Source organism: Mobula birostris, chromosome 10, assembly GCF_030028105.1.
Source record: "Mobula birostris isolate sMobBir1 chromosome 10, sMobBir1.hap1, whole genome shotgun sequence".
NCBI classification, from domain to species: Eukaryota; Metazoa; Chordata; class Chondrichthyes; order Myliobatiformes; family Myliobatidae; genus Mobula; species Mobula birostris.
The window spans coordinates 43,663,441-43,687,482 of record NC_092379.1 but is presented as its reverse complement, the minus strand read 5'-3'; the positions used below and the strand labels follow the sequence as shown (position 1 = coordinate 43,687,482).

The 24,042-nt window shown below is 46.4% G+C and overlaps 1 protein-coding gene across 1 annotated transcript in view; it reads left to right on the top strand.

The window, feature by feature from the left end:
• Nucleotides 1-23,715, top strand: part of LOC140203641 (uncharacterized) — a 43,812-nt gene extending 20,097 nt beyond the window's left edge. Inside the window, exons 5-8 of the mRNA XM_072269689.1 lie at nt 3,432-3,586; nt 14,791-14,933; nt 17,944-18,035; nt 23,381-23,715. Of these exons, the coding sequence (XP_072125790.1) occupies nt 3,432-3,586; nt 14,791-14,933; nt 17,944-18,035; nt 23,381-23,715 (725 nt within the window). The remainder of the gene's footprint in view (nt 1-3,431; nt 3,587-14,790; nt 14,934-17,943; nt 18,036-23,380) is intronic.
• Nucleotides 23,716-24,042: the final 327 nt, after the last annotated feature.

Genomic DNA, 24,042 nt, shown 5'->3' with positions numbered 1-24,042 from the left:
ATGTTTGAAAACAAATAAGTGAACCTTTGAATCTTTGAATGGGAAAAGGGGAAGGGAGAGGGAAGCACCAGAGAGATATTCTGTAATGATCAATAAACCAATTGTTTGGAAGCAAATGACCTTGAGAGCAGAATTAGTCCATTCAGCCCATTGAGTCTGCTCCAACATTCCACCATGGCTGATTTGTGATCCCTCTCAACCCTATTCTCCTGCCTTCTCCACATATCCTTTCACACCCTGATTAATGAAGAGCCTGTCAGCCTCCATTTTAATTATACCCAATATCTTGGCCTCCACGGTTGTCCATGGAAGTGAATTCCACAGATTCTCCACCCTCTGGCTGAAGAGTCGCTCCTCATCTCTGTTTCTGCCAGGTGCTCCGATTTCCTCCTCCATCCCAAAGACGTGCTGGTTGTAAACTGGTTGTTGTAGATTCCTCCTCTGTGTCGGTAACTAGCAGGAGTAGTGAGGTAGTGTTCATGGGTACGGTGTCCACTCAAAAATCGTATGGCAAAGGGGAGGAAGCTGTTCCTGAATCAGTGAGTGTGTCTTCAGACAAATTGCCCCTCCTTTCTGGTAGTAGCAATGAGAAGAGGCTGGTGGGGCCCTTAATGATGGACAGTGTCTTTTTGAGGCACCGCTCCTTGAAGATGTCCTGGATAATATGGAGGCTGGAGCACACGATGGAGCTGACTAATTTTATAACTCTCTGTAGCTTACTTAAGCTCTCCTGTATCATACCGGATTTAGTATGTATTTGGTTTTAAGGAAGCAAATCGCTCTCAGTTTCGGTGTGCAAACACAAAGTAGATTTTCTTCAGTAAGGCCTTTGACAAGGTCCCGCATGGGAGGTTAGTTAGGAAAATTCAATCGCTAGGTATACATCGAGAGGTGGTAAATTGGATTAGACATTGGCTCAATGGAAGAAGCCAAAGAGTGGTAGTAGAGAATAGCTTCTCTGAGTGGAGGCCTGTGACTAGTGGTGTGCCACAGGGATCAGTGCTGGGTCCATTGTTATTTGTCATCTATATCAATGATCTGGATGATAATGTGGTAAATTGGATCAGCAAATTTGCTGATGACACAAAGATTGGAGGTGTAGTAGACAGTGAGGAAGGTTTCCAGAGTCTGCAGAGGGACTTGGACCAGCTGGAAAAATGGGCTGAAAAATGGCAGATGGAGTTTAATACAGACAAGTGTGAGGTATTGCATGTTGGAAGGACAAACCAAGGTAGAACATACAGGGTTAATGGTAAGGCACTGAGGAGTGCAGTGGAACAGAGGGATCTGGGAATACCGATAGAAAATTCCTTAAAGTAGTGTCACAGGTAGATAGGGTCGTAAAGAGAGCTTTTGGTACATTGGCCTTTATTAATCAAAGTATTGAGTATAAGAGCTGGAATGTTATGATGAGGTTGTATAAGGCATTGGTGAGGCCGAATCTGGAATATTGTGTTCAGTTTTGGTCACCAAATTTACAGGAAGGATATAAATAAGGTTGAAAGAGTGCAGAGAAGGTTCACAAGGATGTTGCCGGGACTTGAGAAACTCAGTTACAGAGAAAGGTTGAATAGGTTAGGACTATTCCCTGGAGCGTAGAAGAACGAGGGGAGATTTGATAGAGGTATATAAAATTATGATGGGTATAGATAGAGTGAATGCAAGCAGGCTTTTTCCACTGAGGCAAGGGGAGAAAAAAACCAGAGGACATGGGTTAAAGGTGAGGGGGGAAATGTTTAAAGGGAACATTGGGGGGGTCTTCTTCACACAGACAGTGGTGAGAGTATGGAATGAGCTGCCAGACGAGGTGGTAAATATGGGTTCTTTTTTAATATTTAAGAATAAATTGGACAGATACATGGATGGGAGGTGTATGGAGGGATATGGTCCTTGTGCAGGTCAGTGGGACTAGGCAGAAAATGGTTCGGCACATCCAAGAAGGGCCAAAGGGCCTGTTTCTGTGCTGTACTTTCTATGGTAAAGAGTTGTCAAGGTCTGAGTCAGAGTCACGGGCAGAGCTTGTGGTTGGACTACTCAGCCACGTGGTTACCCTGGGAATTGTTAGCTGTGCTGGATATGAAGCAAAGTAACCTGAGAATTATGCAAAGGCTAACTTGTTCCCAGTGACTGAATGTAGAAAGTGGAATGTATTAACCACATGGGAGACGTGAATGTAGAATGGTGCACTGTCATGTCGAGGAGAGATACTGTGCGGGTCAGGAGTGTGGGATCTGTAATCTAAATAATCCAGCACATGCATAATTACGTTTAAATCGTGAAGTTGAAATAGCATCCTGCTGTGGATGTGGTAGCATAGGATTCACTGGGTTATTTATTTAAAGGTACATGGAGGAATAAGGCCCTTCCTGCCCTTCGAACCGTGCTGCCCAGCAATCTCTGATCCAACCCTAGCCTAAACAGGGACAGGTAACAGTGATGAATTAACCTCCCAACTGGTTAATTCTATGCTTCTAGACTAGCTTCCATCCTATGCTTCTGGACTAGCTGTTGCACATCTCTTGTCAAGCATGGCTCCTTCACCCTTCTGTTCTTTCCCTGTCTCAGTGGGACAAAACTCTGCAGAGCCTCATCCAAGTGAAGCCCAAAATGACTTCCACTTTTCAATTGTGTGTTTCTGAGTGCATTCATCCCAGTTTGTACTCCCAGGTTCCTGCCCAATACCATCATAATCCAAACACCCGCACCCCCCCCCCCCAGTTATTACCGCTGCAAGCAATCTTGTCGTACACTTGTAGACATGGCAACAAGAAACAGACTTGACTTTGACCGATACGTTTATTTATTTAATTATTCGAGAATAGCATGGAACAGGCCCAACGAGACGCACTGCCCAGCAACCGGCCGATTTAACCCTCGCCTCATCACAGGACAGTTTACAATGACCAATCAGACTACTAAGTAATAAATAATGGTAATCTATTCGAAATATTTTTTAAGTATCTAATGGGGCAACACAGTGGCGTCTGGTTAGCGCAACACTTTGCAATTGGGTTTGATTCCCACTGCCACCTGTGAGGAGTTTATACGTTCTCAGCCTGACTGCGTGGGTTTCCTCCGGGTGCTCCTGTTTCCTCCCAGAGACCTACTGGTTGGTAGGTTAACTGGAGATTGTAAATTGTCCTGTAATTAGGCTAGGGTTAATCGGGGGTGGCTCGCAGGGCAAGAAGGGCCTGTTCCACACTGTATCTCAATAAATAATCAATAATAAATAAGTATATTAAAATGCTACTTTCCAAGTGCATAATTTCCTCCACTGTGTGTAACTTGGTATGGAACAGGTTGACACTTTGAAAAAGGTGGTACGAGCATTTCATTTCGGAACTTTGTATTTTATCAGCAAGGTACATATTTGAAAATCAAGTAGTAACAGCGATCAGATCATTTCTTGACCTGTGAATGCTGTCTTGCAGTGTACGCCATTCGCGAGGCCTCGACCAACAACTTGACCAAGTTGGTGGAGAAGTTTGGCAAAGACTGGGCAGAATCCACCATTATGCCGAAAGTACTTGCCATGGCCAGTGACCCCAACTACCATCACAGAATGACCACCCAGTTCTGCATTAACGTGAGTATAGCTTTGACAATGTACTTGCCCATGGCCAGTGACCCCAACTACCTTCACAGAATGACCACCCTCTTCTGCATTAACGTGAGTATAGCTTTGACAATGTACTTGCCCATGGCTAGTGACTCCGACTACCATTGCAGAATGACCACTCTGTTCTGCATAACGTGAGTATAACTTTGACAATACTTCCATTACACTTCACAAGCTGCTAAAATATTTCATGAATAAAACGTACAGTTAGAACACACACTAAAGAATAAAGAATTTAACAAAAATAATATGGATTTGTTTAAAATGTTCTTTTAATATATTCTTTGTGAATGTTTAGATTCTGCAAAAAATCAATTAACACTTTGCCAAAGCTGCTCCTTCCAATATTGACATCTGCTTGATACGAGCTTCTGTGCTTGCGTTATTTGCTGAGGTGTAGTGGTGTTTTGTGTTTAATCTGCAAGGTGTCTGGAGTAAAAATTGAGTTGAGGGTGAGACTTTTTATGATTTCGTGGAGCAGAGTTCCTAACCGTCCCTGTGGAAATGGACTGATGGTGTTAGCTGAAGGACAACTGATTTAATGACCTGTTGACCCACCAGATGGCTTACAGCTTTCAAGTTTTATTTCACAAGGCTCTGTTTCCGTGCTGTAGTGGACTATGGCTCTGTCTTTTGCTTAGAGTTCTGAGTACCTTGAAATGGACATTATACATTATCTGGCTGAGGGAATTGTAAGTTTTTTGACGCAACTAGTTTCAATTTACAAGTGTACTTAAAGGCCCCCACAGTCATTCCAGTTGCGGAATTAACTTCTTTCCCTGGATTTATTTTATGGGCCTGGGCTTTGCTGGAGTTTGGACAAGGTGAAGGAGAGATTCAATTGAAATGCCTAGATAAAATGGATGTTTCTAAAAGTGGGTGAGTCTAGGACTGGAGGGCACAGCCTTTGGAACAGAGGGATATCCCTTTAGAACGGAGATGAAGAATTTCTTTAGCCGAAGCGTGGTGAGTCTACAGAATTCATCACCACAGGCGGCGATGGGAGGCCAAGTAATTGGGTGTATTTAAAGTGGAGCTTGATAGGTTCTGGAGGGTGTCGAGAGGTCTGCACGACCTGGCGTTTTTGCGGTATCCTCAAGGATTTGGCAAGCTGGACTCTCAAGAATGCAGGTGCAGCGGCCGCGGCCATTGCTGGGAGTGGACTTCAGGTTGGATGAGAGTGGCCTGAGAGGGGAAAATGAAGTGGTGTTCAGTCAATTTCAACAACGAGCCAGGTTAAAAAGTTTAAAGAGTCGCAGGGGGAAAGACTAACTTCTCTGTGAGGCTTTACACACCTCAGCAGTGAACCGACTGTCACTGTCAGCACTTGTCTCCGCACTGAATTGACTTGCTGGCTGTGCCCTGCGACCATTGGGCCCCTGGCTCAGATAAAATGCTGAACTGGCTCCTTGGCTGTGGACTGCAACCATTGGGCCCCTGGACTGGTTTCACTTCTCTCAGCACAGAACTGATTCCCTTGCTGTGGCCTGCAGCCATCTACTGATCTGAACTGGCTCCCTGCCTGTGGGCCTAATTTCGGCGACCCTGCGGTTCATGTTCTGTTTCTTACTGGTTTACTATTTTTTTATTCTTGTTTGCCCGATTTGTTCTTTTTGGGCACATTGCGTGTCTGACGGTCTTTGCTGTGTAGGATTCTTTCTTTTTCCATGGATTCTCTTGTGTTTCTTTGTTTTATGGCTGCCTGCAAGAAGACGAATCTCCTGCTTGTATATGGAGTTCATACTTTGGTGGCAATGTACTTTGAAATTTAGACCTCTGGATCAGCAGGAACACCTCAGAAAGATATGCCTGCGCGGGCTGGACCAAAACAGGGCTAACAGCCTGCGGGAGTGCTCGCTGGGATTCAAACTCATAGGGATGGGCCACAGGCCACATTTACAGTTGAGGTGGCAGTGGAGTTAAATATCAAAGGGAAACAAAGCAAGCCCAGTAAGGAGAGCAAACCTCAGTCTGATAAGAAATGCAAGATTATATTTATTTAGGTGTAAGCAACATTACTAGTAAAGCAAATGAGCTCACAGGAGGGTGATATTGTTACTGTCATAGAGAGGGTTGAATGGCTGAACGATTCACTCAGTGAATGGTGTGGTGGGCGTGGCACCGTAATATTGATTTATTGCTGAAATATCGAGGAGGAGGACATTCTGGGACACACCTTACTAATCCACAAGCCTCTACTGGTGAACTTCCAGTAAGATGGCAGTGTGCTGGGTAGCGGCGGGTTCTACAGGGCCAGCCAAACGTGTTACTATCTTTTGTTTATTTCTTTACAATCTCAAGACCCTGCTGGAAGTTAAGCACTTAAAGAGTGCTGCGGCCTACCCCAACGGCGTAGAAACTGAAGAAGCTGGACTTGGGGCAGATCGTTCTGCTCCCTGTGTCAGAGAGTCAGCAATGTGGTTGGCGTGCAGACTGGCAGCGAGCAATTGTCTTAGTCTCTTTTCTTGTGATTGCAAAACCCTGTTGAGCATTGTTAATGTGTAATGCTGCAAGTCTGGTCTTCTGATTTATTGCGGACTACAGGGGCTGGCAGCAGGGGTGACTGACACCCCTGCAGGGTGAGCGGATGTGGCCTCAAGCCATGGGGCCGCCTGTTTGCAGCCACCCAGGAGAGAGGCATCAAGAGCTGGCACTGGAGGTGGTGTAGCGCAGCGTTTAAGCTAACATTGGTGCTGTCCCTCTCCCCCAAAGTGTTTGCTTGGCAGAAGGCAGGATGTATGTGTTCGACTGCAGACTGCTGCAACATTCATGGACTCAGGGACTTGGACTATATTTGTTGTGTGACTATATTTTACTGCTATATGTGCCACGTGCTGTGTATGACTGTTGGTACTGTGTTTTGTACCTTGACCCTGAAAGAACACTGTTTCGTTTGGATGTATTCATGGGTATTTATGAATGACAATTAAACTTGAACTTGATGTAAACAGCCAAGAACAGCAAAACATTGGAATATTACCTGCAAGCTGCACACCAACCGGACTTGGAAATATATTGCCATTACTTCTGAAACCATCTTTTCACTGGGCGTCTCTGGAAATGCAGCCTTTTAGCCCCTCGCAAACAGCCACTGGACTCCGCGGGGAGAAATTTCAGGCTTCGTACATCTAAGGTGTATGTGACTTTGGTCCCGCAAAATCCGTGAGGTTGAGATGTCTCACCTACCCAAACCCCGGTTTGTGTGAATGCTGTGTGATTTACTGCCCCTGGCAATCGCCTGTCAGCAGAAAATAACAGATTGTACACTGCATAGAATTATTCAGGAGTATATTTAAGAATGTTAACTTAAGCAAAGAGTTATTAAAGGAAAGAAAGAGAAAAAAAGCAAAAAGGGCCCATTCTACTTAAAAAGTCACAACTGCACACTGGAGCTCAAATCTTGAACTTCTCTGTAAATCGCGCGCTGGACCCTCCCTCGGTCTGTGTGAAAGCACACAGCACCTTCCGAAGGTCACTGGAAATCCATCTTGAACAAAGAGGCTTTCCCACGGGATTATTGGTCCTTCCTCCTTGAAGCCATTCATCTGCAGAAAGCACCCTCATCGTCCACCATCTTTCCTCCTGTCTTCTCCCAGCTCCCGCCAAACAAAGACCTCTCTGCCCAGTAATCTCTAGCACCTTCTCCCAATTCTACCATCCTGATTGGATGACACCTCATTCCTGAGCTCAGACCCAAACAGGCTGAAAGCAGAACAGATTGCTCTTACAGAACTGCTAAAATGAAATGCCTACAACATGGCAGTAAAAATCTGAACCAGGGCATTGACACTGACTGGGTCAGAATCCTGGATCACCCACCCTAACTGCATTGTGGGTGCACCCACACCTCAAGGGCTGCAGCCCACCACAAAGGAATTAAATACCACTTCAACCTGTGATGCCCACACATTCCTTGGAGGAATATGCAAAAAGAGCTTCAAGTAACAGAGTACAGGTAGTCCCTAGGAGTGGTCACATGTGACAGCTCTCCCAGTATTCAGCATGAGGTACAGGAGCAAGGATATCAGAATCAGGTTTAACGTCACCGGCATAATGTCGTGAAATTTGCTGTCTTTGTGGCAGCAGCACAGTGCAACACATAATAATAGAGAAAACTGTGAATTACAGTAAATATATAAAATAATAGTGCGGAAACAGAAATAAAAAATAGTGAAGTAGAGCATGGGTTCAGTGTCCATTCAGAAATGGCAGAGGGGAAGAGACTGTTCTGGAATCGCTGAGTGTGTGCTTTCAGGCTTCTGTGCCTCCTTCCTGAGGGTAGCAGTGAGAAGAGGGCATGTCCTGGGTGGCGGGGGTCCTTCACCATGGATGCCGCCTTTTTGAGGCATCGCTCCTCAAAGATGTCCTGGATACGAAGGAGAAAGGCAAAACACAGTTGTGCGAGTTATCAGGTTATAGCAGTACAGAACCGCAACTTCTCTGATATCAGCACGAACGATTTCAAAGGGAATGGCCCAAAGGAGGGGGGATCCAGGAAAACTTCGTGAGAAACAGAATGAGAGAAGGACGTGGCTGGAAAACTCGAGCAGGGCAAGAAACCGAGTTATTAGGAGTCTTTAGTGGGGTTGGATATGGATGTATTTCCAAGGCCTGATGAAATGTATCCTTGGCTGTTATGGGAAGGAAGAGCTGAGCTCCCAAGGTCTCTTTGAGAGTTTAGTGAAACCCTCTCTCATTGCTCCCCCTCCGTGATCTCTGCTTCCCTTCGACGGGAGTCAGTGAAACCTTCTCTCACTCTGTGATATCTGCTCAGCTCTTTACTTCATCCCTCCCCCCTCCTGGTTTCACCCAGCACCTTGTATTTCTTTCTCCACTCACCTTCCACCCCCACCCCCACAACTTTTAAATCTGCTCATCTTTTTTCTCCACTCCTGCCGAAGGGTCTCGGCTGGAAATGTCGACTGTACTCTTTTCCACCGATGCTGCCTGGCCTGCAGAGTTCCTCCAGCATTTTGTGTGTGTTCAAGGATCCTGGTTGTTTAAAATCCTAAATTGTCACAGAACAGGTGCCAGGTAACTGGATCCCAGCAGTACGGTGCCGTTCTTCGACGAAGGCAGCAACTGGTAACTACAGAGCTGTGAATCTAACATCAGTGGTAGAAAGGGTGTTGTAAAAAGTCTCGAGGGACGGGATTCAGCTGCACTTGGGCAGAGCTTCATCAGAAATGGTCAGCGTGCAAGCGGTGATTCTGTCGGCCAGTTTGAGTTTCTTGGAGTTACGGGTGTACTCATGCAGTTGGTGTTGTCTACAGGGACTTCGGTAAATATTTTGACAAAATCCCCAAATGAGCAAGGGACCGAGGGATCCGAAGTAACTTCACAAATTGGGTTCAAAGTTGATTTGCTGATCAGCTTTTGTGATTACCCCGTGGCGTACCACAGGAATCTGTGCTGGAACTCTCCTGTAAATGATTTGGATGTGGCTAGAAGTTTAGAAGATGACATAAAAATGTGAGCTTTGTCTTGCAGCGTTAGTGCTAATGATGGTGAATTGGTTAGTTGGCAAACTAGGCAGAGCAATTGTACCTAGAACATAGAACGTTAAAGCACTGTGTTAAAGTGCTGTGCTGATCTTTTAACCTACTCTGAGATCAATCTAACCGTTCCCTCCTACATAGCCCTCCATTTTTCTATCATCTGTGTGCCTATCTAAGAATTTGTCAAATGCCCCTAATGCATCTGCCTCTACCATCACGCCTGGCAGGGCATTCCACACACCCACCCACTCTGTGTGTGTGAAACAAAAATCTTACCTGTGTACCTTCCTCCAATCATCTCAAAATTATGCGTCTGGTATTGGCCATTTCTGCCTTGGGAAAAAGTCTCTGGCTGTCCACTCTATCCACACTTCTCATCCTCCTTCACTCCAAACAGAAAAAGCCCCAACTCACTCAACTTTTCCTCATAAGACACGCTCTCTAATGCAGGCAGCCTCCTGGCAAGTCTCCCCTGTGTGCCCTCTAGATATTCTCCATGCTTCCTATGACAAGAAGGAAGAAAAAGAAAATATTTAAAGAAAAACTGGATAGGTATATGGACAGGAAAGGAATGGAGGGTTATGGGCTGAGTGCAGGTCGGTGGGACTAGGTGAGAGTGGAGTTCGGCACGGACTAGAAGGGCCGAGATGGCCTGTTTCCGTGCTGTAATTGTTGTATGGTTCTACAAGTCACTTATAAATCAATAGCATCATAACATTTTAAGTAACATTTGGATATTAAACACACAGCACGTATTTTCCCCGCATGAGCATATAAGATCATTGCAACACACCAATATCGCTGATTCAGTGGGAGCCCTGGGCTTGTTTCCCTGCAACAAGACGGTCCTATCACGGGCTGATGGGAGTCAGCGATACTCGAAGGGGGTTCCTTATGTCCAGTCTTTTCCGCAATTTAGTTTTCGTTGCATTCATTGCAGAGATATGTTGGAAATGGAAGCACCGTTTTCAGTGCTTTCATGGCTATCTCAGGATATTTAGCCTTGACTTTGATCCAGAATGTCGCCAGAGATGTTATGTCAAACATACTTTTCAGCCCGCCGTCATTTGCAAGCTCGAGGAGCTGATCTTATTCCCATGCTGACATGGATGATGTGCGAGTAATGACCTCGCGTGTGTTCAAGCTGAACAGTGGGTGAGAGGGAATGAGGAAAGGTGCAGCGACTCCTATCGCCAAATCATGTCGTTTCCTCGCGGCCCGGTAGCACATGCTTTGTGGCTTGGTACTGGTCCGCAGCACGGTGGTTGGGGACTGCTGCGCTAGGGAAATTCTAAGCAGTTTCTAGAGTAGGTTACCTGGTCGGCACAACATTGTGGGCCGAAGGGCTTGTAATGTGCTGTGAATTTCTATGTTCGGAAACATGTGGTTAAACCTCCCAGCCCTCTCGTGCTTTCCCACTTATTTCTGCCTTCTCTGCTTACCGGACCTGCCTGTTCAGTGAGTTTGACATAGAATTCTGAGTTAACACCTGCTACACTAGTATCCTGTGTCCCAGCCCTGCTGCCTCACCAGCTTAAACCCTCCCAAAGTGCTCGAGCAAAGGTATGGATAAAAGGGACGCACAGAGGCGGTTTCCAATAGCGCAAGAGTCTGGGGCCAGAGGGCACAGCCTCAGAATAGAAGGACGTCCCTTTACAGCAGAAGTGAGGAGGAATTTCTTTAGCCAGAGGGTACTGAATCGGTGGAATTCATTGTCACAGACGGCTTTGGAGGCCAAGTCATTGAGTATATCTAAAGTGGAGGTTGATAGATTCTTGATTTGTTAAGGGCGTGAAAAGATATGGGAGGAGGCAGAAGAATGGGGTTGGGAGGAAAAATAAATCAGCCATGATGGAATGGCAGAGGAGACTCATAGAAACAAAGAAAACCTACAGCACAATACAGGCCCTTCGGCCCACAAGGTTGTGCCGAACATGTCCCTACCTTAGAAATTACTCGGCTTACCTGTAGCCACCTATTTTGCTAAGCTCCATGTACCTATCCAAAAGTCTCTTAAAAGACTCTATCATATCTGGCTCCACCACCGATGCCGGTAGCCCATTCCACACACTCACCACTCTCTGAGTAAAAAACTTACCCCTGACATTTCCTCTGTACCTACTCCCCAGCACCTTAAACCTGTGTCCTCTTGTGGCAACCATTTCAGACCTGGGAAAAAGGCTCTGACTATCCACATGATCAATGCCTCTCATCATCTTACACACCTGTATCAGGTAACCTCTCATCCTCCATCGTTCCAAGGAGAAAAGGCCGAGTTCACTCAACCCATTCTCATAAGTCATGCTCCCCAATCCAGGCAACATCCTTGTAAATCTCCTCTGCACCCTGTCTATGGCTTCCACATTCTTCTTGTAGTGAGGCGACCACAGTACTATACGTGGGGTCTGACCAGGGTCCTATATAGCTGCAACATTACCTCTCGGCTTCTAAATTCAGTTCCATGATTGATGAAGGCCAATACAGCGTATGCCTTCTTAACCACAGAGTCAACCTGCGCAGCAGCTTTGAGCGTCCTATGGACTCGGACCCCAAGATCCCTCTAATCTTCCACACTGCCAAGAGTTTTACCATTAATACTATATTCTGCCATCATATTTGACCTACCAAAATGAACCACTTCACACTTATCTGGGTTGAATTCCGTCTGCCACTTCTCAGCCCAGCTTTGCATTCTATCAATGTCCCGCTCTAACCTCTGACAGCCCTCTACACTACCCACAACACCTCCAACCTTTGTGTCTCACCAAACTTACTAAGCCATCCCTCCACTTCCACTTCCTCATCCAGGTCATTTATAAAAATCACGAAGAGTAAGGGTCCCAGAACAGATAACTGAGGCCGACCTCCATGCAGAATATGACCTGCCTACAACCACTCTTTGCCTTCTGTGGCAAGCCAGTTCTGATCCACAAAACAATGTCCCCTTGGATTCCATGCCTCCTTACTTTCTGAATAAGCCTTGCATGGGGTACCTTATTAAATGCCTTGGTGAAATCCATATACACTACGTCTACTGCTCTTCCTTCATCATTGTGTTTAGTCACATCCTCAAAAAATTAAATCAGGCTTGTAAAGCACGACCTGCCCTTGACAAAGCCATACTGACTATTCCTAATCATGTTATACCTCTCCAAATGTTCATAAATCCTGCCTCTCAGGATCTTCTCCATCAACTTACTGAGGTAGGACTCTTTGGTCTATAACTTCCAGGGCTATCTCTACTCCCTTTCTTGAATAAAGGAACAATATCGGCAACCCTCCAATCCTCTAGAACCTCTCCCATCCCCATTGATGATTCAAAGATCATCACCAGAGGCTCAACAATCTCCTCCCTCGCCTCCCACGGTAGCCTGGGGTACATCTCATCCAGTCCTAGCGATTTATCCAACTTGATGCTTTCCAAAAGCTCCAGCACATCCTCTTTCTTAATATCTACATGCTCAAGCTTTTCAATCTGCTGCAAGTCATCACAACAATCACTAAGATCCTTTTCTATAGTGAATACGGAAGTATTCATTAAGTACCTCTGCTATTTCCTCTGGTTTCATACATACTTTCCCACTGTCACACTTGATAGGTCCTGTTCTTTCACGTCTTATCCTCTTGCTCTTCACATACTTGTAGAATGCCTTGGGGTTTTCCTTAACCCTGCCTGCCAAGGCCTTCTCATGGCCTCTTCTGGCTCTCCTAATTTCCTTCTTAAGCTCCTTCCTATTAGCCTTGTGCTGTGGTAAAGGAGATAGAATTATGATCACTATCTCCAAAATGCTCTCCCACTGAGAGACCTGACACCTGACCAGGTTCATTTCCGAATACCAGATCAAGTACAGCGTCTTCTCTTATAGGCTTATCTACATATTGTGTCAAGAAACCTTTGAACACACCTAACAAATTCCACCCCATCTTAAACCCCTTGCTCTTGGGATCCACCAATCGATATTTGGGAAATTAAAGCCTCCCATCATGACAACTCTGTTATTATTACACCTTTCCAGGATCTGTTTCCCTATCTGCTCCTCGATATCCCTGTTACTATTGGGTGGCCTCTGAAAAACACCCAGTAAAGTTATTGACCCCTTTCTGTTCCTAACCTCCACCCACAGAGACTCCGTAGACAATCCCTCCATGGCATCCACCTTTCCTGCAGCTGTGACACTATCTCTGATCAACAGTGCCACGCCCCCACCTCTTTTGCCTCCCTCCCTGTCCTTGTTGAAACATCTAAAACCCAGCAGTTGAAGTAACCATTCCTGTCCCTGAGCCATCCTAGTCTCTAATGGCCACCACATCATGTCTCCAAGTACTGATCCACGCTCTAAGCTCATCCGCTTTGTTCACAACACTCCTTGCGTTAAAATAGACGTATCTCAAACATTCGGTCTGAGAGCATCCTTTCTCTATCACCTGCCTATCCTCCCTCTCGCACTGTCTACAAGCTTTCTCTATTTGTGAGCCAACCCCCTCTTCCCTAGTCTCTTCAGTTCGGTTCCCAGCCCCCAACCATTCTAGTTTAAACTCTCCCCAGCAGCCTTAGCAAACCTCCCTACCAGGATATTGGTCCCCCTCAGATTGAAGTGCAACCCGTCCTTTTTGTACAGGGCACAACTGCCCCAAGAGAGGTCCCAATGATGTAGAAATCTGAATCCCTGCCCCCTGCTCCAATCTCTCAGCCACGCATTTATCCTCCACCTCATTAACCACTGACATCTCCTCTGTCCCCACTCCCAAGCACCTTAAAACTATGCCCTCTCGTTCTAGCCATTTCAGCCCTGGGAAAAAGCCTCTGACTATCCACACAATCAATGCCTCTCATTATCTTGTTCACCTCTATCAGGTCACCTCTCATCCTCGTACGCTGCAAAGAGAAAAGGCCGAGTTCACTCAACCTATTCTTATAAAGCATGCTCCACAATCCAGGCAACATCCTTGTAAATCTCCTCTGCACCCTTTCTATGGCTTCCAAGTCATTCCTGTAGTGAGGCAACTAGAATTGAGCACAGTACTCCAAGTGGGGTCTGACCAGGGTCCAATATAGCTGTAACATTACCTCTCGGGTCTTAAACTCAATCCCACGATTGATGAAGGCCAATGCACCGTATGCCTCCTTAACCGCAGAGTCAACCGCATAGCAGCTTTGAGTGTCCTATGGACTCTGACCACAAGGTTCCTCTGATCCTCCACAGTGCCAGGAGTCTGACCACTAATGCTATATTCTGCCATCATATATGACTCGATAGCCGAATTCCGCTCTTGCGTCTTATAATCCTGGTTCCCTCTTGGCTCGGGTCACCTTGTCATGGAAGAGATCCCAGTGATGCTGTCTGCTCTGCACCCACACTTTGTACATTTCAGCCGTCCTGCCTTCCTGTTTCTAAACTCGCTCGTACATGGCAGAAGGGGTAGTCCAGCGATTACAATATACCAGCACTTCTTCTTTACAGCTTGTCTATTGATCTGTAAATCTCCGTTGCAGGACCTCATCTCTCTCCTTGCGGGTGATCATTGGTGCCAGTGTGGACTATGCCTTTTTATCATGGGGCAAAATACATTCTGAGCGTCGCACAAATCAGATCGATGATCTTTTCTTCAGTCTTGCTTCGTGAAGTTCGGGGCTGTGAATGAACGTTTGCATTTTCTGCTGGTTTTTTTTAGGTGTTGTCTGAAGCCTGTGGCCAAGAAATCACAGCAAAGCACATGCTGCCGACGGTTCTCCAGATGGCAGGCGATCAGGTGGCAAACATTCGCTTCAACGTGGCTAAAACATTGCAGAAAATAGGACCGGTTTTAGATGCCAGGTAAGTATTTGAGTTGGGGCTTATAACCCGGCCTGTGGAGAATGTTTCACCTCCAGTTTGGAATGGAAATTGAGACGCCACTATGGTGGCATTTAGTGATGGAGTCGCACCGTCTTTTGTACCCACAGGTCCAATCCGGCCAAGACCACCGTCTCCGCCGGTCCCATCGTCCCAGGTTCTCAACCTGGGGTTCATGGACCCCTAGCGTAATGATCCATGGCACCAAAATAGTTGTGCACCCTTGCTCTAAACCTTTCCTGCCCGCGTACCTGTGCTTATTGAAGTTGTTAATGTGCCTGCCTCAACCAGTTCCTCTGGCAGCTCATTCCATGTACTGCGTGGGGGAGAGGCATAAACTTAACCCTCGGGCCTCCCCCTCCCCTGTGGTGTTTGCCTCACTTTCCTGCTTGACCTTGATCCTTTGGTACCCTTAAACGATCTTCTTCTCTATCCAGAGGTTAAGGCCATAAGACACAGGAGCAGAACCAGGCCGTTCGGCCCATCGATACTGCACGGCCATTCTATCATGGCTGATTTATTATTCCCCTCAACCCCACTCGCCTGCCTTCTCCCCTTTTTTTTAAAGAAAGGACATCCTCACCAAGAACATTTAGTAGCCCGTTTCTACCCTCCAAATTACCTGTTTAAGGTCTCTCCACTGCCTTTGTATTCCAAGGGCCTCATTTTACTACAGCTTTCCCAAGCAATGCGCAATATTCCTTTGGGTTCTGGATATAGTCAGTTGTCTGTATAGAAGCATGACCTCTTGTCCATTGCATCTATACTGACAATCACTCCTTGCTATTGTAAACCCACTCAGCCACACTAACTCCACATCCCTCTGTCTTGCTCACTGAACCTGTAGAACAGGCCCGTTGGCCCACAATGTTGTACCAAACTAATTCTTCCTTTTCAGTCCGGACGAAGGGTCTGGGCCCGAAACGTCACCTGTTTATTCATTTCCATAGGTGCTACCTGACCTGCTGAGGTCCTCCAGCATTTTGTGTGTGTTGCTCTGGGTTTCCAACACCTGCAGACTTTATAAATAAAGCAGCGCCTAATTGAACCGTGTCCTTTTGCCCGCACGTGGCCGATATCCTCCATTCTCCGCACGTTCATTTGCCTGTCTAACAGTGTCTTAAATACTTCAATGCTCACACAAAACGCTGGAGGAACTCAGCAGATCAGGCAGCGTCCATGGAAATGAATAACCAGTCGCTGTTTCAGACCGTGACCCTTCATGGGATCGTAAACACTTGTTCTTGTTTCATACCTGCATCCACTTCCACCAGACCCGTCGGTGTGTTCCAGGTACTCAAATCCTCAGCACATCTTTGAGCTGTTCTCTTCTGGCTTTTACATCTCAACTGTGAGCCGTCTGCCTTTGCCTCAGAATTTTGTAAACTTCTGTCAACTCGTCCCTCCCTCAGACTCCATCACCCTGGAGAAAGCAACCTCTCCGGTAACATCTGCAGTACCAGCCAGCATGTCTTCTGTACCTTTTTCAGATCCTTTAAAGGGGAGGCCAGAGCTGAATTCAGTACTCCAAATGTGACCTAACCAGAGATTTATCACAGGCAACGTCCTGTAAACATCTTCTGTACCTTCTCCAAAGTATCCACACCCTTTAAAGGGGAGGCCAGAGCTGAATTCAGTACTCCAAATGTGACGTAAGCAGAGATTTATCACAGGCAACGTCCTGTAAACATCTTCTATACCTTCTCCAAAGTCTCCACACCCTTTAAAGAGCTGGCCAGAGCTGAATTCAGTACTCCAAATGTGACCTAACCAGAGGTTTATCACTGGCAACGTCCTGTAAACATCTTCTGTACTTTCTTCAAAGTCTCCACACCCTTTAAAGGGAAGACCAGAGCTGAATTCAGTACTCCAAATGTGACCTAACCAGAGGTTTATCACAGGCAACGTCCTGTAAACATCTTCTGTACCTTCTTCAAAGTTTCCACGCCCTTTAAAGGGGAGACCAGAGCTGAATTCAGTACTCCAAATGTGACCTAACCAGAGGTTTATCAAGTGACTGTCCAGGTTTTTGTTCCGGCCTGCACCACCACCACCTCCTTTGGCAGCTCAGCTACCAACTCCTGCATGAAAAGTTTGCTCCTCCAATCTTCTTTAATACATTTTCCCTCTCTCCTTCAACCACTGATGGATAAATCCTGGTTAGAAGTGAAAACCGCACAGTGAGATTTCAGTTAATGCCACCACCATCTTCATCAGCATGTGACGTGGGCGATCATGGTCTCTCCATGGCCACGGTTGTTCTTGGCAAATTATCCTGCAGAACTGGTTTGTGCCATTGACGCCTTCTGGGCCGTGTGTGTTTTTACAAGACGAGGTGACCCCCCCCCCACCCCCCAGCCATTATCAGTGCTCTTCAGAGATTGTCTGCCCGGCATCAGTGGTCACACAACCAGGACTTGTAATCTGCACCGGCTACACACATGACTGTCCACCATCTGCTCCCACGGCATTGCGTGACCCTGATCAGGTGGGGGGTCTCAAGCAGGTGTTGCACCTTGCCCAAGGGTGACCTGCAGGTCTGCGGAGGGAAGGAGCACCCTGCACCTCCTTTGGTAGCAACGTATCTCCACCCCGCCAACCCGTCCGGTGAACGATTTTTGTGAAATTGTGCGTTTGTGATTTGATTGGAATTTCTGTGGAAAGCAATAACAGATGGATTGCATTAAAAGGAAGTTTATGCATTCAGTGCCCCCTCTCTTCAACGGCATAAAAATGCGGCATCCGAATTATTCTCCTTTTGCATCCACTAACCCAAATGAGTTCAGCTGCAGTTTGTGACCGTACTCTGCTAGTTGAGCTCTAACCCGTATCTGGCCAGTAAACGATCAGTTGTGGTAGTGGGAGCCTGCGTGAGAGGCAGAAAGAGGAGATTTTAATCTGGGTAGTATCCAGTACCGCTTTAGATTTAAGTGAATGTGCTGCTGTCTTCTTTTGAAGGTCACAGGTACTAAAAATTGCTTTTAAATCACAGCACTTTACAGAACAAGTTCAAACCAATGCTGGAGAAATTGGGTCAGGACCAAGATATGGACGTAAAGTACTTTGCGCAGGAAGCCATGACTGGTAAGCTGTGGCTTTGGACCCAGCTCGGTACGAGCATAAGCATTCTCCCTTCGAGCAGTTGTGGCCTGCATTGTCCCAGAGTCTGTCACTGGGTCTCTGAAGATGAGCACAAGACAAGATGGGTGTCTGCTGGGTTCCTGCTGTGGGGGCACTGATGGTAGAAAAGGCTCTTTAAGCTAAAGATGTGTGTTTTGTAATCTGCACGTGTAACGAGTGAGGGTCGGGGAAAAACATGCAGTCCTCAGCACGTTCATTAAAGGGGATAAAACACAAATTATGGATTCAAAACTCTGAACCAGCAAGAGGGTTATTCGAGCTGCTGGAACAATGCTGTGATATTTGGAACTGTTTCCAGTTAAAGGGATTTACTAATTGTTCAGAATTATAAACCTTGTTATAGAGCCAAGCATGAAGTTCTCAGTTCTGTCTCTTACTTGCCTCCCTGTTTCTGTAAGCTGAATATTTTAGGAACCAATCCAGAGTTTTGAGTACAATCCTCAGTAAAGAGTTCTGTGTTTATATTAGGTGATTTTTAGGGTTTAGGAATGGGTGTTAAAATCTAGTGCCAGACATCCCACCCTGCAAAAACTCATTTCAGGGAGGTAGCACCATCAATTTGCAGGAGACTTTCGGGAGAGGTGGGATGTCTGCAATAGAGTAGCCATTAGCAGCTAGCCAGCTAGTTTAAATAATGTTAGTTATGTTAATGAATGAATGACACCTGTTAAACTCACCTCAACACGTCTTTTACAGTCTTAACCCACCATGGGCAAGAGAAACGTCATTGTTGCAATCAGTGCAGCGAGCTACACTGTCATTATTTTGACCCCTGTTAGGCAGGAGTACACTTTAGTGTAGTCTGGGGTGATGTATGTTTTCTATTTTTTTTGGAACACTCTGCATGGCGGGCTCTCGCTCACACTCTCTCTCTCTCTCTCTCTCTCTCTCACATGGTCGCTCGCGCGCTCTCAAGCACTCTCGCTTGCTTTCTCGCTCGCTCTCTCACTCGTGTGCTCTCGCTTGCTCTCTCTTGCGCTCACGCTCTCTTGCTTTCTCTCGCTCACTCTCAAAAAAATTGATTTCCATGATATTGTATATAATTTGCGGGCATCAGGGAGCCGCTATTCATATCCGGGAGCCTCCCGGCACTTCCGGGAGAGGTGGCATGTCTGTAGTGCTACCATTCAATAGGTCTTATAGTGACTGAGGCCTCCGTCGGTCGGAGTCGACCATGGATGTTGTGTCCTAGCTGTCCAGATACACAAGACTGGGCAGTACGATATGGAGAGCAAGCTGTTGCCCCATGTAGCAAGCTCCCCGTCTGCACGCACCCAAAGGAATGGCAGATTGAGTTTGGTACCAGGAGCACCACAGGAGTTGTCAGTCAGCGTAGGACTGCCTTAGGGACTCCAGCTCCGGGTTTACTCCCGAAGCCTTCCCTGTGAGTGGGTACAGCCGCAAGGCAGCAGAGGTTTGAGATCAGAATTTTCCTTCTCCTAGATGAGCTGACGAGTCCCATCTCCCCGAATAGGTCTTGAAGCAACAGGAATTAAGAGTTGGCAATGTATGAATTCACTTGCAATATTTTAGAAATGACATACTCCATCGCTAGAATTCCCACAAGTTGTCGTCATAGCTTACAGATAGATGCGTGTTCTGATTATCTTCAGAAACGTTCCCATTTTGTCTCCTTTTAATATCTAATCTGCATGTTTTCCTTCTTATCTAGTGCTTGCCTTATCGTAGAAAGGAGTGAAGAAACGGCTGTCCAGACTTGTAACGAGATCTGCCGCTGACATCTTTGAAAACCTTCTTCACTCTCTCTTTGTACCGTATAGGAAAAAGGAAAGTTACGTCACATCCGGAGTTTCTCCAGTTGCCGGACGATTTCCCTCCACGCCTCTCTGACGGAGTGGGGAACCGCGTACGAGGCAAGTGACAGCAGTGGTTTGCCATTGCCTTCTGCCGGGTGAGTTTCCAAAGAGATCACCAGCTCGTAACCCAGCATGGATGGAAAGCGTGCAGGGGAGCCGGCTGGATTCAAACTCGGGGTGACGCCACTACAGCATCAGCCGGGTCAGCCTACTGTATAATATGGGGACTACTTTATGTTGTAGTAACACATCGTTGCATGCGCTATTAGGCGCACATTGATACGTATGTGTGTGTTCTGCATCATTTTCTACTAGTAAAGAACCATGAAACTTCGCTCCTGTCTCCAGCATTTTTGTTAATAGCATTGTTGTGTAGCCAGGCCACACACACAACACTCTTTAAAGAATTACCCCTGGAAATGTAAACGTCTCGTACGTAGTGTCACTGGATTTTAGCTGCCTTGTAGATTCTAGTTCTGCAGTCTTTCTGCTGTCTCAATTTAGCTTGAGATATCAAGCTGTCTACTCCCCCTATTTATTTTCATTGACTGTAGTGTACCCAGTGGCATTGTGTATCCGATGGGTTTAACTGTTAACAAGGATGTGAGGTTATTAGCTTTGCTGCTCTGTCGACAGTCACTTGTATCCAGTATGCCTCCTCCTCCTTTCCCAAAACACCTTCGCTTGTATTCCCAGCATCCAGTGGCAAATGCTCGAATTAAAACTGAAGATGTTGTCCAATCTGAAAGTGTTCTCGGATGGGGTGGCAGAGGAGGGGCCCAGTGAGGGGCCCACGTTGGATGGGCCTTGGCTTGGGGAAGTGGTCCACATTAATGGGTCCTGACCCTGATGTAGGAGAGGGTTTCGCATTTGATGGGGCCTGGTGAAGGGGTGGGTTCCACATTGATGGGTCCGAAGGTGGGGCCTCATGTGTCTGCACTGCATTGTCCCCAGGTTGCTGAATGATATGCTATAAGTTTTGACCTACCTTAATTTCCCTTTTAATCATTTTTAACATTAAAAGAAAGCGTGCCCGTTAGACAGTTATTGAAATGACTTTCAATGCCGACCTCATTATTCCAGTGACTTGAACAGCAGTGCCAGTGGATGCTGTGATTACCTGATGGTTTGGTTAGGCAGCCATTGCTTCTGTACGTATTAGTTAAAGTAGATTTTTCAATAGCTAAGCTTCTCTTCCCGACCAGAATTACACAATATTGTATCATTCCAGTGGTCGAGTCACATTTGGGATGCCATTTCAATATTGCAAATCACGTAATTTAATGTCTGTTAGCTTTTTGAATGATTTTAGAGATTGTGTTAGGCACATTTACCCTGTTACCAGTGGACGTCTTTCTCCTAATTTGTTGTTTTGACTGCTTTCCCTAATAAAGTGGATTAAGGTAAACGCTGCTTCGTGTTGCACACCAGAGAGGTGCAGGATTTACCTCCTTGCGACTTTTGCGGAGCAGAAACACGTAAAAAGCATGTCATGTGTTTCGTTTTCAAAGTGGCAGGGTGAAGTGATACTGCATCTCCAGTATGAGATCCACAAACACTAGAGGGATATTTTGCCCACTGCCCGCATACCCTAACCCTCACCCTCACCCTCACCCTCACCCTCACCCTCGCACTGGATGAGATAATGGAGAGGGAGAGAGAAGTACAGGATAAGCCCGATTTAACTAGGAAGGAGAGAACAGCCCTGAAAGAGCTGAAGGAAAATATGGATATTGTTATCAAACCAGCAGATAAAGGGAGCAGCATAGTTATCATGGACAAACAGCAATATCTATTTGAGGCACACAGACAATTAAACAACACCGAACACTGCACTAAACTAAAGGAACCCAAATACTGGCAAACACACAGAAATTAGGACCATTCTGCGAGAACTAGAAAGGACTAGATACCTCAGGAAGAAGCAGGTGGAGTACCTGACAGGGATACAGCCACGAGCAAGAAAGTTCTATATCCTCCCCAAAATACACAGGAACCCAGACTCATGGACTGTTCCGGGAGAAATATCACCCGGCAGGCCCATCGTGTCGGACTGCAGCAGTGAGTCATACAGGATAGCAGAATACATTGATGCCTTCCATATAACCATATAACAATCACAGCACGGAAACAGGCCATCTGGGTCCTTCTAGTCCATGCCGAACTCTTCCCCAATCCTAGTCCCACCGACCTGCACTCAGCCCATAACCCTCCATTCCTTTCCTGTCCATATAGCTGTCCAATAACGACAACATTGAACCTGACTCAAACACTTCTGCTGGAAGCTCGTTCCACACAGCTACCACTTTCTGAGTAAAGAAGTTCATAGAACATAGAATAGTACAGCACAGTACAGGCCCTTCGGCCCACAATGTTATGCTGACCCTCAAACTCTGCCTCCCATATAAGCCCCCACCTTAGATTCCTCCATATACCTGTCTAGTAGTCTCTTAAACTTCACTAGTGTATCTGCCTCCACCACTGACTCAGGCAGTGCATTCCACGCACCAACCACTCTCTGAGTAAAGAACCTTCCTCTAATATCCCCCTTGAACTTCCCACCCCTTACCTTAAAGCCATGTCCTCTTGTATTGAGCAGTGGCGCCCTGGGAAAGAGGCACTGGCTATCCACTCTATCTATTCCTCTTATTATTTTAAAAAGAGCAGAGAGGATATGGATTGAAAGACTACAGACGTATTCCCCAAACAGCCTAAACAAGGCCTAAAAAGCTAAGCCCACAATATAAAATATACCCACTGGAGGGCCAACACTGCACCCAATAATTAAAAACATTGACTTCCGGTGAGGCACAAGGCAAGATGGCGGCACGGCACTGAGCGCTGACATACAACCCTCCTTTTTCAAGTTCTTCAGGGCTCATAGACGGTCTTAATACAAGGCTGAGTTGGAGAAAGATCTAACTAAAGACATGGCTTCAAAAAAAGATACAAATTCAACCAGGAAACAAGATACCAGCAGGCGACAACAAGCTAGCGATTCATCCGAAGAAATAGTTATGCTAATTAAACAAACAATGGTAAGGGAGATGGAGTCGCTGCAAGAAATGGTAGCCCACGTGCTAAGGGAGTTGCTGGAAAAGGCTCACGACCCCATACAGAAGCGTATGGCAGAGAATGGCAACATTCTCCGGTCGTTAAAGGAGCAAGCGGACATTCACGCTAAAACATTTAACGGTCTTCAATAAAATAGAGGAAGTTTTGCAGAGGTGTCTAAGATATGGAAGAAGTTAAACGACTTGGAGGACAGATCCAGGAGAAACAACGTGTGGCCGGTCGACTTACCGACAGGCGCTGAGGGCGACAATCCAAGAGGTTACCTCCAGAAGATGCTGCCTGATTGGATTCCAGCGCTCAAGAATTCCCACAGCACTCCACTGGAGATCGATAGAGCACATAGGATCTTTTCCAACAACTCCTCAAGACCGCGGACCATGGTTTTTAGGCTTCTAGGGTACACCGACCGGCAGGCTATCCTGGAGGGTGCGAGGAAAGCCAAACCTACTCTCCCTGATGGCACCCAGCTACAGTTCTTCGCCGACTACAGCCCCGGCACGATGCAGGAACGGCAGGGATACAAGGAGATCCGCGCTAAGCTTCGACAGAAGGGGATCGACTCGTTCCTCATATACCCAGCGATCTTGAAAGTGACTATCAAGGGCATGAAGATGTCGTTTAACTCGGCAGAGGAAGCAAAAGGAGTTCTGAAATCATCGGTGCTGGGAGATATGGAAGAAGACCCTGGGCAAAGTCCACACGCCCCTCGGGAAGAGATGGAACGGCATTAAACACAGCCCTGATCACAGTTATACCTAAGCTCGGTAAGGACCCCTTGGAGTGTGCCAATTACCGTCCAATCTCCTTGATAAATGCCGACCTCAAGATATTTTCCAAAGTCTTAGCCAGTAGACTTGAGACAGTAGTTGGGAAAATAATCAGCCCAAATCAAACGGGCTTTATCAGGGGGTGTCTCGCATCTGATAATATTCGCTGGCTCTTACACGTACTGAGTGCAACACATAAAATCCCGGCTGCCTGTGGCCTGCTATTTCTAGATGCTGAAAAAGTGTTCAATCGCCTTGAATGGCCATATCTTTTGAGAGTTCTAAAAGAAT